Raw genomic sequence first — 16,309 nt, 5'->3', positions numbered from 1 at the left:
GAACAGTTTCAGGTTAAGAACAGACCTCCAGAACAAATTAATTTCTTAACCGGAGGACCACTGTACATGTGTTAAATCTTCAAGGTTACCACAAGACTCTTAGTTGCTTTAGCTGCACAGTTATCCCTCTGGAAATTGCCACTTAAAAAGAAAGAAAAGAAAAGAGACCCTTTTATAGTTTGCAGCCTATTGCATTTCCTATATCCTCCAGCAAAAGGTGGGAAGGGGGAACCTGGAATCCTTCAGAATGCCTGAAGGTCTACACAGATATGGAGGAAATAAATAAGGGCAGGGCTATAGCTTGGTGGTGGAGAATCTGTCTTGAATTCACAAGGTTCCAGGTTCAATTCCTGACATCTCCAGGAAGGGATGGGACAGACCGCAGCAGGGTCAGTGGCGTAGCATGGGTTGTCAGCACCCGGGGCAAGGCAAGTAATTTGCGCCCCCTAACCCATGGATTTGCGCCCCCTAACCCTAACCCCCAGATGTTGTGCCCGGTGTGGCCGGCCCCCCCTCCACCCCCCACGCTACGCCACTGAGCAGGGTGGATTTGATTTAAATCAAATCGATTTAAATCACGATTTATAATCACGATTTAAATCACGAGTCAGTAAGACTTGATTTAAATCAAGTTTTTATGGAAAGACCCATTCTTCCTGGTATAATCAGATGAAGGTTTCATTTTTGGAATAATAAATTTTCAGAGTAGTTTTTACAGTTATATTAAAAATTACTAATTTGGTTATACTATTAGAAATACATTGACAGATAATTATGAAATTATTGTGAGGTTCATGGAGTTAACCGTTTATATTTGGACAACTTTTCTGCTGTGCTTTATTGGAAAGAGAAAAACAATCATTTCCTTAACAACAATTTAAACAATGTAGTTAACCAAAACAATAGCATTATAGCATACGTATCCATGTTTGTTAACTGATGTGGTTAAACAATTAGAAAAAAACTTTGAGTTTTAGTACATATGAAAAACTTAAAACAAATCCTTATTTCCTTATTTATGAAAATGTAACTTAAATAGAAAACTATCTTTAGAAAGATTTTTCCTCCAAAATCATTTTATTTTAAAAATCTGTTTTAAATAAGAAAAATCTGTTTTAAATAAGAAAAATCTGTTTTTTTTAATTATTTTTTAAATCATTGATTTCTATCCACCCTGGACTGCAGTCTGGAACCCTGGACAACCACTGCCAATCAGGGTAGGCAGCACTGAGATAAATAGACCAATGGTCTGATTCGTCTTAATCCAGTTTCTTATGTTCCAGTGATGACAGGTGATTATTGTGCTTTATCTGCCTGCCATGAAATCCTTTGAGCTAAAACCAACCCCAGTGCCTTCAGGTGGACTTCTGAGGCTGATTCATAACAGGCAAGGACATGTGAATTTTAAAGAGTCATGACGAAGGGGAGCAGTTGCAAGAACTCAGGGCAATGGCACCAAACCACAAGGAGACTGCGTGCCAGTAACAGGGCAGAGAAAGGGCAAAAGAAGGCCAACACCCAAAGACTTGGTTTTCACAGAGGTAGGAAATCTGGAGGTTTGGAGTACGTTGTCAGCAGTATGCTGATGACACACAGCTCTGCTTCTCCTTTGCATCTGTAGGTGAAGCAGTGGAAGTGCTGGACCAGTGTCTTGCCTTGATAATGGACTGGATGAGAGCCAGCAAACTGGAGTTCAATCCAGATAACACTGAGGCACTGTTAGTGGGTGGTTCCCTAGACCGGATGGGTGGGAAGTCGCCTGCTCTTGATGGGGTTAGACTTCCCCTAATGGATCCTCCTGGATCTTGAAAGACCTACATTGGTTCCCAGTACATTTCCGAGCACAATTCGAAGTGTTCGTGCTGACCTTTAAAGCCCTAAACAGCCTCGGCCCAGTATACCTGAAAGAGTGTCTCCACCCCCATTGTTCTGCCCGGACACTGAGGTCCAGCGCCGAGGGCCTTCTGGCGGTTCCCTCACTGCAAGAAGCCAAGTTACAGGGAAGCAGGCAGAGGGCCTTCTCAGTAGTGGCACCCGCCCTGTGGAACACCCTCCCACCAGATGTCAAAGAGAACAACAACTACCAGGCTTTTAGAAGACATCTGAAGGCAACCCTGTTTAGGGAAGCTTTTAATGTTTGATGCATTACTGTATTTTAATTTTTTGTTGGAAGCCACCCAGAGTGGCTGGGAAAGCCCAGCCAGATGGGTGGGGTATTATTATTATTATTATTATTATTATTATTATTATTATTATTATTATTATTATTATTAGCTGTTGCTCAATGCTCAGGTGGCCTCAGTGGCCCGGAGTGCCTTCCATCAGCTTTGACTGGTGGCCCAGCTACACCTCTATCTGGACAGGGATAGCCTAACTACTGTTGTCTATGCTCTGGTAACCTCAGGATTAGATTAGTGCAATGCGTCATACGTAGGGCTGCCTCTGAAGACGGTTCAGAAACTTCAGCTGGTGCAGAATTCAGCGGCCAGGTTGCTCACTGAAGCAAGACGGTTTGAGCATAATACACTAATCCAAGTCCGATTGCACTGGCTACCAATTAGTTTCCAGGCCCAATTCAAAGTGCTGGTTCTGACCTATAAAGCCTTAAACGGCTCAGGACCGCAAGACCTCAAGGACCACCTCTTTCCATAAGAACCTGCTCGGACCATGAGATCATCTTCTGAGGCAATCCTTCATGTAGTCCCTCCTCGAGAGGTCTGGAGGATGGCAACACGAGAACGGGGCCTTCTCTGCTGTGGCTCCCTGTCCATAGAATGTTCTCCCCAGCGAAGTTCACCTGGCTCCTTCATTATACACCTTTAGGCACCAGGCAAAAATGTTCCTTTTTAACCAGGCCTTTGGTTGACCTGATTGACATACTGTACTTTTTAAAAATGTGGCTTTTGGGGAGGGGTGTTATTGGGTTATTGTTTTAATTTTAATTTTATATATTGTGATCTTTTCTGTGAACCACCCTGAGACCTCCGGGTATAAGGCGGTATATAAATTTAACAAGTAAATCAATCAATCTGTGTCTGGGCTGGACTCTGTGTGGGAGGGGGCTCGTGTGACCAAATGCTCCTTTGTACCAAAGCGCTCCTCTGCTCAGAAAAGTAGGTGTCAACGGAGCAAGGCGGCGCTAGGAACCCAGAAGGCAAAACGGAGATACCTTGTGTGCGATCACACAGGGTCCCTGGACGTTTAACCATCTATTGATCCCTGTGCTACCACTGTGCTCGCTTCCCTGCTGCCACCAACTCGTTACTCTCTGGTAAAACAGTGAGTCCAGACAGTTGTTAAAAGTGAACCAAAAATACCCCAAGTTTATTTTACAAACATTAACAAGTTTATGGTTTCTCAGATAATATTCCTGTCAGTATCTTAACTTTAGTTTCTTTACCGGCCTATACCTTCCTAATACCTTCTGACTGATTATCTCAACTGTTTGACTGACTCCTCTTAACAGATTCTCTCACTCTCTCACACCAGACTAGCCCAACCCACAGACTTACCTCTCTGTCTCTTCTAACTCCAGACTGTCTTCTCAACCACCCTAACTCTATCTCCCCCAAAAAACCCACTCTGTGCTTAAACCTTATACACAGTTAACTCTGCCCCTTGGGTTCCCATTGGTTAGTCATTTTACAATTAACTAACCCTTTCCTTACGAACCCGGTATGATGTCACACTTTTAGGAGGGCAAACGACACACCGAGGAACAGGAGGGATGGCAAGCAGTGCTCCGTGAAGAACAAAAAGCAAGGGCAGCTTATTTGCAAAGGTAGCGCAGCATCTCTGGGGAGAATGGGAGTCACTCACCCCATTGCACACCCTCGGCAGCTGCAGCGAAAATACAACTAGGCACTTCAAGAATGGAGGAGGCGAGGTCTCTGGGAGCAGCTGGACATTGTGCGTCCTGTTGTTTTTTGAGGGGAAGAGATCCCGAAATAAAATTTTGAGCATGTTTGTAATTGTGGTTCTGGGGAGCAAAATTCTAGCCGCTTTCTGTTCATTATGCCCCCCACTCCAAAACCCTCTGGTTGATGGTTCCACTGAGGCCACGGACTCCACTTTCAACTGCTTTTTCACGGAGGACCAAGTTGGATAGTACATCTCCCTCTCAAACTGTTCCAGTTTACCATTCCACCTTCCACAGTGTTTCTGGCCACTCCTCCCCTACCCACCCAAATCACATCCTGGTGCTAAGCAGACACTTGCAGATATAATAAATAAGCAATAACTTATACAGTAATTGAGCATCTTCAAATAACGCCTCGTGCCAAAATACTATATTTTGTTGTAATCCTTGCAACAAGAACCCAGTAAAGTAGAGCAGTGTGATTACACAGGATCAAGACTGTTGCTGCACAACGCGCCAAAACTTTAGAAGAGATCTACCTACCCTTTGGGAGAGTGGAGAAAATGTGATTTAAGTGTATGGCGTGGTTCATCTAAGGCAGGGATGCCAAAACCCGAGGTCCTCCAGATGTTGATGGTCTCCAGCTCCCCATAGGTGGGGGATTCAAGTCTGGCAACATCTGGAGGGCCAGAGGTTCCCCACTCCTGGTCTAAGGGCACCACAATTCATGGCAGAGATGAGATTCAATCAGGCCTGTGTGTTTCTCTGATTCAAAGCTGAACCTCCACAGTGCATCAAGTCTAGCCCCACTACTAAGCACTTGGCCTTTCCCATTGCACATTGCCAAGTTTCTCCTCTCTGGGAGGTTTCCACCACGTGGCACTCCTTCCCCATCATGCAGGATTACTTTTATCAGAATCCTAATAAATGCCTGTTTTCATAGAATCATAGAACTGTTTGCCTGGTGCCTTCATTATACACCTTTAGGCGCCAGGCAAAAACGTTCCTTTTTAACCAGGCCTATGGTTGATCTGTTTGACATCCTGTACCCTTTTAAAATGTGGCTCTTTTCTGGGGGAGTATGATTGGGTTGTTGTTTTTATTTTGATTATTGATTATATATGTTGTGATCTTTTCTGTGAACTGCCCTGAGACCTCCAGGGATACAGTGGTACCTCGGGTTACAGACGCTTCAGGTTACGCGGTTTCGGGTTGCGCACCACGCCAAACCCAGAAGTACCGGAATGGGTTACAGTGGTTCCTCAGGTTACAGATGCTTCAGGTTACATACGCTTCAGGTTACAGACTCCGCTAACCCAGAAATAGTACCTCGGGTTAAGAACTTTGCTTCAGGATGAGAACAGAAATTGCGCGGCAGCAGCGGGAGGCCCCATTAGCTAAAGTGGTGCTTCAGGTTAAGAACAGTTTCAGGTTAAGAACGGACCTCCGGAACGAATTAAGTACTTAACCCGAGGTACCACTGTATTTCCCGGTTTCGGTGCTCGCTCCTGCGCAGAAGTGCTAAATCGTGCCTTGTGCATGTGCAGAATCGCGACCCGCGCGCGCACAGACACAGTGCGAACGTGCCTCCCACACGGATCACATTCGCAAGCCGAGGTTCCACTGTATAAACTCAATAAATAAATAAATATAACTGGAAGGGAGCGTGAGGGTCATCTAGTTCAACCCTCTGCAATGCAAGAATCTTTCGCCCAAAGTGAGGCTCAAACCCACAACTCTGAGATTAAGAGTCTCATGCCCTACCGACTGAACTATAATAATAATAATAATAATAATAATAATATCTTTATTGTCATTGCCCCCTCTCAGGGACAACGAAATTACTCGACTGCTCCATAAAAACACTAATTAAAACAATACAGTATAGTACAGCAAGGAAGATTAGATGACTTTCAAAGTCCAGGCTTCCCATTCAGGGCTGAGATCGCTCTGGAGAAGAAGCTGTTCTTAAGACGGCTCGTTCTTGTCTTCATCGTCCTGTATCTCCGTCCCGACGGCAGGAGCTCGAAGAGACAGTGACCAGGATGCGATGGATCTTTTACTATGTCCAGTGCCTTCCTATGGCACCTTGTGGCATAAATCTGCTCTAAGGTGGAGAGTGGGCAGCCAACAATGCTCTCTGCTGCCTTAACAACTCTGCACAACCCCATCCTGTCCTGGGTAGTACAGCTTCCGTACCACACACATAAGCCATAAGTCAGCACGCTCTCAATGGCACAGTGATAGAAGGCAAGGAGCAGTTTCTGCGGAAGATGGTTTTTCCTTAGAATTCTCAAAAAGTACAGTCTCTGCTGCGCCTTCTTCACAAGCCCCCTTGTGTTGACACTCCAGGACAGATCCTCTTGTAATTCAATGCCCAAAAATCTGAACGTTGTTATCCTCTCCACACAGACCCCATCAATCAAAAGTGGCTGGAAGTGCCAGGAAGATGACTCCCCAGGGGCAAAAGTAGGCTTTATTTCAAAGACCCAGTTTGGCACCCCATTAACATTTGCATACACCGACCCACAGGCTGGGAGCCTCAATGGCACCCCTCTGGAGGCTTCATCGGGGCAATAACCCGACTAGCGCTCCCCCTAGCTACAGCCCTGCGCCTCCCTCATTCGTCTAACTACTTGAGAAGGGAAGGGAATTATATGTGTGTGTGTCCCAACCACTGCTACCTCCCCACCTCTCCTCTCCTCAGCAAAGCTTCTTCTACAGCTGCCAGACAGGTGGATTTTCAACAGGTGAAGCTGTCCCCCATTTCCGAGGTGCAGCAATGGGAGTGAGGAAAGGCTTCACCGGCTGGACATTGCAACAAAACTGCCAGCACATTTGCAAAGCTTAGCAGGGCCTGGCTTGATTTCAAACTGGATGCCTTGAGATCCCTGTATTACAGGCATGTCCAACAGGTAGATTGTGCTCTACCGGTAGATCACTGGACGTCTGCGGTAGATCACTGGCTCCCCCCAAAGAAGCTGAACAACTGTGGCTCCCCTAAAGAAAGCTCAACAGGTCAAGAGACCCAGTGTGGTGTAGTGGTTAAGAGTGGTAGACTCGTAATCTGGTGAACCGGGTTCGCTTCCCCGCTCCTCCACATGCAGCTGCTGGGTGACCTTGGGCTAGTCACACTTCTCTGAAGTCTCTCAGCCTCACTCACCTCACAGAGTGTTTGTTGTGGGGGAGGAAGGGAAAGGAGAGTGTTAGCCGCTTTGAGACTCCCTAGGGTAGTCATAAAGCGGGATATCAAATCCAAACTCTTCTTCTTCAACATTTTACCTCCTCCCTGAAAAAAACTCAACAACTTTGACCCGAGCCCCCCAAAAGGGGGTAGATCATTGCCAGTTTTTAGCTCTGTGAGTAGATCGCAGTCTCTTGGGAGTTGGCCACCCCTTGCTGTATTGCAAATCGGTTGGACTGGATCCCCTCCCAACTCTCCCATTCCACGCTTTCCTCGCTGCTGCCCTGAAGGCCCAGCAAAGCCCCACCTTACCGGCAAAGTTCTTGGTGAAAACCAGCGTGACGAGGACGATGGGGATGAGGACGGTGCCGATGGTGACGACGCGGTCGAAGGGCAACTCGAGTTTGAGCTGCAGCAGCAGCGCCGCCAGCGAGCCCGCCTTGTCGTCCTGCGCTCCGGGCAGGATCAGCTCCTTGAGTTTCTCGCCCGCCAGCAGCGCCGTGGCCATGTCCGGGTGGTTCTCGATGATGTGTTGCATAAGCGGCGCTCCTCACCCGGGCGCTCCTGCCTGCAGCAGGGGAAGCGTCGCCGCCTGGCCGGAGGGGATCCACGAAATCCAGGAGAAGATCCAGCGGATCCCGAGCCGAGGAAGGTGGTCCCGGCCTGCGGGGAGGAGGAGCGACACCGGAGAGCGATGAGAAAAAGAGAGGGCGCACGTGGGGACCAAGGAAGGCGACGAGGCACCTTCTCCCTTTTTGCGCAACAGCCGCGTCCCTAGCGAGACTGCGGCAACGGCGATCGGGGGGTGCCCTTGGCGCCCGCAGCCGCGGATCTCCGTGCCCGCCATCCCCCTCTCCCCAGGCCTCCCTTCCCTAGGCGGCGGCGGAGATTAAGCGCCATGCAATACCGCCGAGGACGGGGTGCTGGCGGTCAGCCCCGGAAAGGCGCGACCCGGATTGCGCCAAGCTGGGTGGTTGCAGCCAGCGCGCAAAAACCAGCGGGCAGGGAAAGCGCCGCGGGCGTAAAAAAAACAACAACCCCTGCGTGGGTAAGAAGAATATAAACCACCACGTTTATCGCGGCTCTGCTGCGCAATAAAACCCCATCAGAAGCTGGTTATATATAATTTCTATCTAGAACATATTAAACACACACACAAAGACACACACAAATGTATGTACCAAGAAGCTTGTTGCAGAACTAGAATGGTCCTTTTCCGGTTACCTTGATAGAAGTCCTTTTTTTTAAAATCCCCGCGCCTCTCCTGCTCCAAAGCCGAGAGAGGAGCGCAAGGGTGACTCGGCAAAACCAGAGATGGTAAAGGGAAAAAATAAAATAAAATCCGGCTGCGGCAGGCTGGCAAGACTCCGGCCTTCACATAGTACTTCCTCTTGGTCCCCAAGTCTAGTGCAGGATCTCACCCACCCCCTCTCCGAAGAAGAGAGGGGCGATTTGCAAAGGGCAGTTGCGCGAAAGGAAGCGTCCTCCGCGGTAGCCGCCGCAACGAGCTGTTGGAGAAGGCGCTTTGCAGCGGCGAAGGAAGCCCCCCAGCGGAATGCAATGGGTTGAACGCCGCCCAGAGGTCGTTTAAGGTCTCCGCTTAAACATCTGGAATTGGTGGAGCTGCCAGCAGCGGCAGGAGGGGGGGGCTTTGCCAGCGACGCGGACTTATAAAAAATATTGGGGGGGCCCGGGAAAGCTCATGAATAATAAATAAGCTCATGAATATGCAAATAAAGTGGCGCCGCCTCCTCGTGAGCGAATAGGGGAGAGCGTGCTGCGCCTATTAATCAGCTCCAAAGGAAATTGGGTGGAGCTTTTGCTCGGGAGGGAGGGCAGGAGGCATGCAGCCCGCCCCCCCTGTGCATTTTGGGCTGGGGGAGGGGCGGCGATGGCGCTCTGCTGGAGGGGCGCCGGAGATTATTGGGGGGGCGGAGCCCCCCCAAACGAATTTTTGAGGGGGCTCGGGCCCCCTCAAGCCCCATGGAGTCGGCGCCTATGGGCTTTGCTCCAGGAGAGAAGGGTGGCCGCGAGAAGACACAGGCTGCAGGCATTATCGGCTCAGAAGCTGCCGAGTCACCCAGTGCAACACGTTGCGCCTCGAAGTGGCGACAGACAGCTTCTCCTGCCGCTGCCTGGGAATGGCTCGGCGGCATCTCCGGCTGCTTTTGAGACTGGCAGCCTGGTTAGAAGACACGGAGGAAGCCCCTTTGGAGAAAAGGGTGGCCAGGAAAACCGCCTCTGGGCCTCATTGCGGAGGCAACCAAAGGAACCCGGCGGCGAGCGCTGAACCAATGCAAATACAGAAGGGGATTTATTTCGCTTGCTAGTCGCCCCATCCTCTTCCCTCCCTCTCTCTCGGCACCTAGCTCTTGTTCTGCAATGGCATTAGTGCAGCCAAGTCCTCTGCATGTTTATCCACAAAAAAATCCTGCGGAGTTCAGTAGGTGTTTGCACTCCCGTGACACGCGAGAGCGCATAGGGACTGCAGCCCTGGGTGGTGGTGGTTATAATTTGTTGTTGTTTAGTCGTTTAGTCGTGTCCAACTCTTCGTGACCCCCTGGACCAGAGCACGCCAGGCACTCCTGTCTTCCACTGCCTCCCGCAGTTTGGTCAAACTCATGCTGGTAGCTTCGAGAACACTATCCAACCATCTCGTCCTCTGTCGTCCCCTTCTCCTTGCCTCCATCTTTCCCAATATCAGGGTCTTTTCCAGACAATTTTCTCTTCTCATGAGGTGGCCAAAGTATTGGAGCCTCAGCTTCAGGATCTGTCCTTCCAGTGAGCACTCAGGGCTGATTTCCTTAAGAATGGATAGGTTTGATCTTCTTGCAGTCCATGGGACTCTCAAGAGTCTCCTCCAGCACCATAATTCAAAAGCATCAATTCTTCGGCGATCAGCCTTCTTTATGGTTGTTATAATTTAATGCCCCCCCCCCAAATCCACAGTAACACAGTTGTGTAATTTTAGACTCGAATTAATAGTTTTGCTGGAAGGCGAGCTCTTGAGATGGCAGTGTGCATTGCCTCCTTGAGGCAGGTCCGAGGACAGTCCTTACTCAAGAGTGGAGCCTCTGACCCAAGCTCCACTGAAAAGCCCTGCTGTTTCCAAGCCGTACCTCCAGCATCTTTATGTAACGTTCCCTTGAAACACTTTGCGGATCTGGGGAGGGTGTGTACGCATGTTCCTGCGGCGGCAAAGATAGACCCATGTTTGTTGGGAAGTGCTTGGTTACACCCCAGGCAGAAGGATCTACAGTACAGTGCAAACCTGTTTACTTGTACTGGGAGCCGCCAAGCCTCAGTGGCCACATCCAGTCCTACTCCGATGTAAGCGCATATAGGATTGCAGCTTTAGAAATGGAGGTGGTCTCTGTCATGCAGGGCGACAGGCTGAAATACTTACAGGGGTACCTCGGGTTACATACACTTCAGGTTACAGACTCCGCTAACCCAGAAATAGTGCTTCAGGTTAAGAACTTTGCTTCAGGATGAGAACAGAAATCGTGCTCCGGCGGCGCGGCGGCAGCAGGAGGCCCCATTAGCTAAAGTGGTGCTTCAGGTTAAGAACAGTTTCAGGTTAAGTACGGACCTCTGGAATGAATTAAGTACTTAACCTGAGGTACCACTGTACATGCATAATGATTACAAGTCACAGAACAGTAACACTTGGCATTTGTGTTTACAAAAACCATGCATTTCTACTCATTTTTGTAATTGTAGATTAAATCTCCCAATGGCCTTGAAGATGCATGCACAAAGCAGACTCAAGTGTTTAGGAAAGCAACCAGAGTTTGATATTCAATTCCTCTTGAATTGAAGGATAATGTCTGCCCATTCACCTGCTGCCCTTCAGCGAACCTTTGAGGGGTTGTTTTTTTTTAAACATGTGAAGTCTACATAGATTGTAGTCTACCACACTCGGCACTAAATAAACAAACTGAATACATTTATGCAAACAATTAGATTTGCATAACTAATTCTTATTTCAGAAGGGTGGCACTGTGGTCTAAACCACAGAGCCTAGGACTTGCCGATCAGAAGGTCGGCGGTTTGAATCCCCGCAACGGGGTGAGCTCCCGTTGCTCGGTCCCTGCTCCTGCCAACCTAGCAGTTCAAAAGCATGTCAAAGTGCAGGTAGATAAATAGGTACCGCTCCAGTGGGAAGGTAGACGGCGTTTCCGTGCGCTGCTCTGGTTCGCCAGAAGTGGCTTAGTCATGCTGGCCACATGACCCGGAAGCTGTACGCCAGCTCCCTCGGCCAATAAAGCGAGATGAGCGCTGCAACCCCAGAGTCGGCCACAGCTGGACCTAATGGTCAGGGGTCCCTTTACCTTTACGTACAGCATACAGCCTTTAATATTCTGTGTCGGGTTACTGCTCCTATCTTTATTGTATTCATATTCCACGAGGAAGTTTATCTGTGCATCCTGATTTCAATTCCATGAGGAAGCTTAGGCAAAGAGAGTGACTAATCTCATGGCTGAGCAGGATTTGAACCGTTATCCTGGGCCAAGCCCAACACAATGGTTTGGGCTCACATGGTAAGTCAAATGACAGCTAAGTGTGAACAACTGAGTGTACTCTCAGAGCTACAATTCCCGGAGTGGTTTAACAATCCACCCCTCTTCCTTGGGAACTCTGGAATTGTATCTCAGTGAGGGGGAATAAGGACTTCCTAACCCTACAACTTTGGGCAAAACTGAAAAAAGCTATACAACTTTGTCAAAAAAAGCTCAACAACCCTAGCATAGTGCAGGTGGGACCTTGAAAAAATGGCAGCTGCTTCATTCCTTCCTCTAGCTGTCTTGCTGCCATGCTATCCGAAACAAAGCAACAGGTGGCATAGCATTAATCCCAAACCTGAGCTGGATCTAGACTCATCAAAGAAGCATTTAAGTTAAGTGCGTTGTAAACTTTGTATGAGAAATCGGGTTGGCAAAAATGGAACCCCACAGCGCCATCTGGTGTCACAATGCATATACAGTACAATGCACATAAAGCGCCTTTTCTTTGCCAATATAGCTGAGTCCCTCAGCTCATGCTTTGTCTCACTCCAAAGAAACCCTAAGCTTGTTGGTGGCCATGGTCTGTATGCCATGGTATGTCTCACTTGGTAGTAGCAATAGTGATATAGCCTTTGCTACTTCACCCCGGACTCCACCTGCCTGTGTGGAATATTATGTAAGCAAATATAAAAGAACACAGTACACTTGTAAGCAAATGCAAAAGGCACAGAAATGTACGGTGAGAACTATGCAAAACTCAAGACAATTGAGCTTCTTGTTATATTATAGAGAAAGGATGGGAATTCTTTAGTTTTCCAGATATTGCTGTAGTACAACTCTCAACATCCCTATTTGTCACGCTGGTTGGCGATAGGCCGCCATCTCTGTTCTAGAGCAACAGAACATTTCTGATTCTGCTGAAGCTAATGACTGAATTAAATCTGATTGCAAATACACAGCATAGACTGAGTCATTAATACTTGCAATGACTCATCCTCCTGAATAATTTATGTATGTCACCCAGACTTATTGCTTTGGTGTTATTTGATTTCCCCTCATCACCATCAAGGCCTCATTATTTGTCCAGACTGAACTTTAGAGTATTGCTGCTAAAGATCTGTACATTACTAGTGAGCTGTATAGTACAGATGGCAGAAGGAAGTGTTAATTTGCTAGTTGGATTAAGTAAATACAGTTCTAGTAAAACACAGAAGTGCATCTTTCCCCGTCCCTTGAATTTCACCTTTCTATAAAAGCAAGGAAGTGCTTTCTCTTAAAAACAGCCTTTTTGCAGAGGCTTCAGAGCACAGTTCAGTATATTTTACCTTTTTCCAGTACAGTTCCAGTTGTACCTGCCATTTGTCTCCCCAGGGTGCCTCTGGCCTGGTGAAAATCCAGTTTGACAGCAGTTTCACTACACAGCATGCTCAAATGCTATAAAAACAACTCTTTTTAAGGGGGTGGGAATGTTTGTTCTGAAAAACAGTATCATAGAATCATAAGTTGGAAGGGAACCTGACGATCATCTAGTGAACTACAGTGGTACCTCGGGTTAAGTACTTACTGGTAATTCGTTCTGGAGGTCCTTACTTAATCTGAAACTGTTCTTAACCTGAAGCACCACTTTAGCTAATGGGGCCTCCTGCTGCTGCCGCGCCACCGGAGCACAATTTCTGTTCTCATCCTGAAGCAAAGTTCTTAACCTGAAGCACTATTTCTGGGTTAGCAGAGTCTGTCATCTGAAGCGTATGTAACCTGAAGCATATGTAACCCGAGGTACCACTGTAGTAGGTAAAAGTCTTGACCAGACCAGGCCCTGAAGTTGTCTTTGCCTCCCATGTATTCGTGTTTCTTCCCACATCTTGTCTTGAGATACATTGCTGTCCCATGTAAGGATCAAACTTGTAACCTTGGTGTTATCAGTATCATGCTCTAACTGAGATTGGCTCTGATATTCCCATGCTGGGTGCCTCTATCATCAAACATTTTTTGAGGGGAGGATGGGACAGGCTCTTCTGGATTTTGACCCACATGTCTGGCCTCAATGGGGCTCCATATACATCACCAAACAAATGTGGAAATCATTTTACATCTTGCTGGCCCCGCTTCTTCAATAAAACCCCAAGGTGCCTACAGCAAACTCACAAAGCCTGATACAAACGAATGCTGTAAAGATTCAGTTTCAACTGATTTATAACAGTTTAGGTGAACGCTTCCTTGAGCTGCTGAACCTGGCTTCTGATTTCTGCCAGGCTGATGCATTTGAGAAAACGGAGGTGAGAAGTCAAAGGGGAAATTCAACAACGGGTGCTCTGTCAGAGCAACATAATTGCATACTGGTGTGAACCACAAGAAAATGTTCAGTGGTGTCAGAAATCTGTGCAAAGCTGCAAAGTCTCCCCCCCCCCCGCCAATCTTGGATTATTTTCTGCAAAAGGTTCTCAGTAGAACATCTGCACCACATTTATTTATTAATGCATTTGTTAACAGAAGGTGTAGGTCTCCTGAGTCACCTGATGACGCAGATGCTCGCATTGAGGTGGAAGGATTGCTTAGGTAACTGCCTTATCTAATTTAGAAAATTAGAGCTATCCAGGTGTTAACGCATCCTGCATCTGTATGTACTAGCCACATAATTCAATTAAATGGCATCCTACAGAGCCTAGAACTTACAACCTGGGACTTCTGCAAAGGCAGCCTCCACTCTGAACCCATTCATTTTAGAGGACATGTTTAGGCTCAGAATACATAGCAGACGCATGCACAGCATATTGTACAGATGTAGACACTGTCCAGTTTTTTGGGGGGAGAAGCAAGCCTTATGCATGAATTTTGGGAGGCAGCAACTTAAGCCCTCTAGCAATCCTGGCGACACACAAGACACACACCGATCCGATTTGTGGCCCTGATTTATAAATGTGGATTGGATCCATTCTGACCGGATCTGGAAATCTCATAGACTTGCACTATGAAACCAAAACAGCAATATGATTTATAATGAAATTAAGAAGGTGCTTAAGTGTACCTTTCATAAGAAACCAGAGGCTTTTCTCCTGGGCATGGTAGGCCAATTGGTGTCAAAGAAAGATAGGACGTTTTTTATGTATGCTACAACAGCAGCAAGAGTTCTACTAGCAAAGTATTGGAAGACACAAGAACTACCCACGCTGGAAGAGTGGCAGACGAAGGTGATTGACTATATGGGACTGGCGGAGATGACGGGCAGAATCCGTGACCAAGGGAAAGAGACGGTGGAAGAAGATTGGAAGAAATTTAAATTTTATCTTAAAAATTGTTGTAAAATTAGTGAGTGTTAAAATGCCATGGGTAAAGCATAGCAGATTTGCAGCGATAAATGATTGGATAAGAGGAAAGAAAAGGGTTAAAGAAAGGAATTTATAAGTAATTTAGATCAGGGGTTGCTGAAAAAGTTTAAAACAGGGATGCAGAAAAGGGAGGCATGGGGAAGTCGTTGAAATTGGGTACAAGAAAAAAATTCATGAAATTATACATGTTTATATGTTCGTTTGTTTGTGTTTGTTGTTTGTAATGTCTTATATGTTGAAAAGCCAATAAAAATTTTATAAAAAACAAAACAAAACGGCAATAACATCATTGTTTGTTCACAAGGTGGCATGAAATTTGGGGACATGGTAGCCCCTCTATAGCTAATCAACCTGGCCATGTTTCAGATGGGTAGCACCAGTAATTTTAACGCTAGGTAAAGGGACCCCTGACCATTAGGTCCAGTTGTGACTGACTCTGGGGTTGCGGCGCTCATCTCGCTTTATTGGCCAAGGGAGTCGGCGTTTGTCCGCAGACAGCGAACCAGAGCAGCACACGGAAACGCTGTTTACCTTCCTGCCAGAGCGGTACCTATTTATCTACTTGCACTTTGTGCTTTTGAACTGCTAGGTTGGCAGGAACTGGGACCAAACAATGGGAGCTCACCCCGTCGTGGGGATTCGAACTGCTGACCTTCTGATCAGCAAGTCCTAGGCTCTGTGGTTTAACCCACAGCGCCACCCGCGTCCCTACTAATTTTAACGCTAACCACCTTTAAACATTGCTTTAAAGAAAATACAGTGTGCATGCTTGTCATACACACACACACACACACACACACACAGGCTGGATTGCCCCCTCCCTCTCTGAGCTTTCCAGGGTATTCAATTGGCATTGTGCTTCGAGAGATTTCAGACTCTCTTGAAGATGACAAACAACTCTTTAATTGTTAATTACAATTCCAGTATACCCCATTAAATGAAGGCAACAGGAGACATGCTCGTCCTCCTAGGCGCCATGGAGCTGGTAAAATTGGCACCAGTGGCACAGGGACTCCAACATCACAAAAATAATTTTCATTTGAAAGGAAAAACTAAAGCGTACTAGGGGATATAATTGAGTGTACAAAGGAGCACCACACAGCTCTTTTAATGTTTTATGAAAATAAATGTCACATGCCTCCCTATCAAATATCCGTTGCCAGCTTTTAAAATAATTTAGAAGTCAAGACAGAGGGAAGAAATGCCTCTTTTCCAAGCCATAGAAAAAACATCTTGACGACCAAGCATCCAAATTATCTGCTATCACAGCTCCTCACAGAAATTAATAGCAGCTAAGGTTTTGCTAGAAAAAGGTTTGTAGGGTATAGGTAGTGGCGTAGCGTGGGTTGTCAGCACCCGGGGCAAGGCAAGTAATTTGCGTCCCCTAACCCATGGATTTGCGCCCCTAACCCTAATCCCCAGATGTTGCGCC

The 16,309-nt window shown here is 47.1% G+C and overlaps 1 protein-coding gene across 7 annotated transcripts in view; it reads right to left on the bottom strand.

Annotated features, from left to right (window-relative positions):
- The window catches only part of PANX2 (pannexin 2), a 37,752-nt gene extending 29,067 nt beyond the window's left edge, over positions 1-8,685 (bottom strand). For 3 of the 7 annotated variants that reach the window (XR_008332491.1, XR_008332490.1, XR_008332492.1), the window contains exon 1: positions 7,356-7,454. Coding sequence is in view for 2 of the 7 variants with exons in the window: in XM_053406305.1 (XP_053262280.1) it covers positions 7,356-7,581 (226 nt within the window). In the remaining 5 variants the exon portion in view is untranslated. Of the gene's footprint in view, positions 1-7,355; positions 7,707-8,224 lie in introns of those variants that run through there. The other 4 variants (XM_053406305.1, XM_053406306.1, XM_053406307.1 and 1 more) reach the window with 4 other exon arrangements.
- Between the last annotated feature and the right edge of the window lie 7,624 nt (positions 8,686-16,309).

This window comes from Podarcis raffonei, chromosome 10 (genome assembly GCF_027172205.1).
Source record: "Podarcis raffonei isolate rPodRaf1 chromosome 10, rPodRaf1.pri, whole genome shotgun sequence".
Lineage (NCBI taxonomy): Eukaryota > Metazoa > Chordata > Lepidosauria > Squamata > Lacertidae > Podarcis > Podarcis raffonei.
Note: the sequence above shows the minus strand (reverse complement) of the source record. Positions and strands in the feature narration are given on the sequence as shown.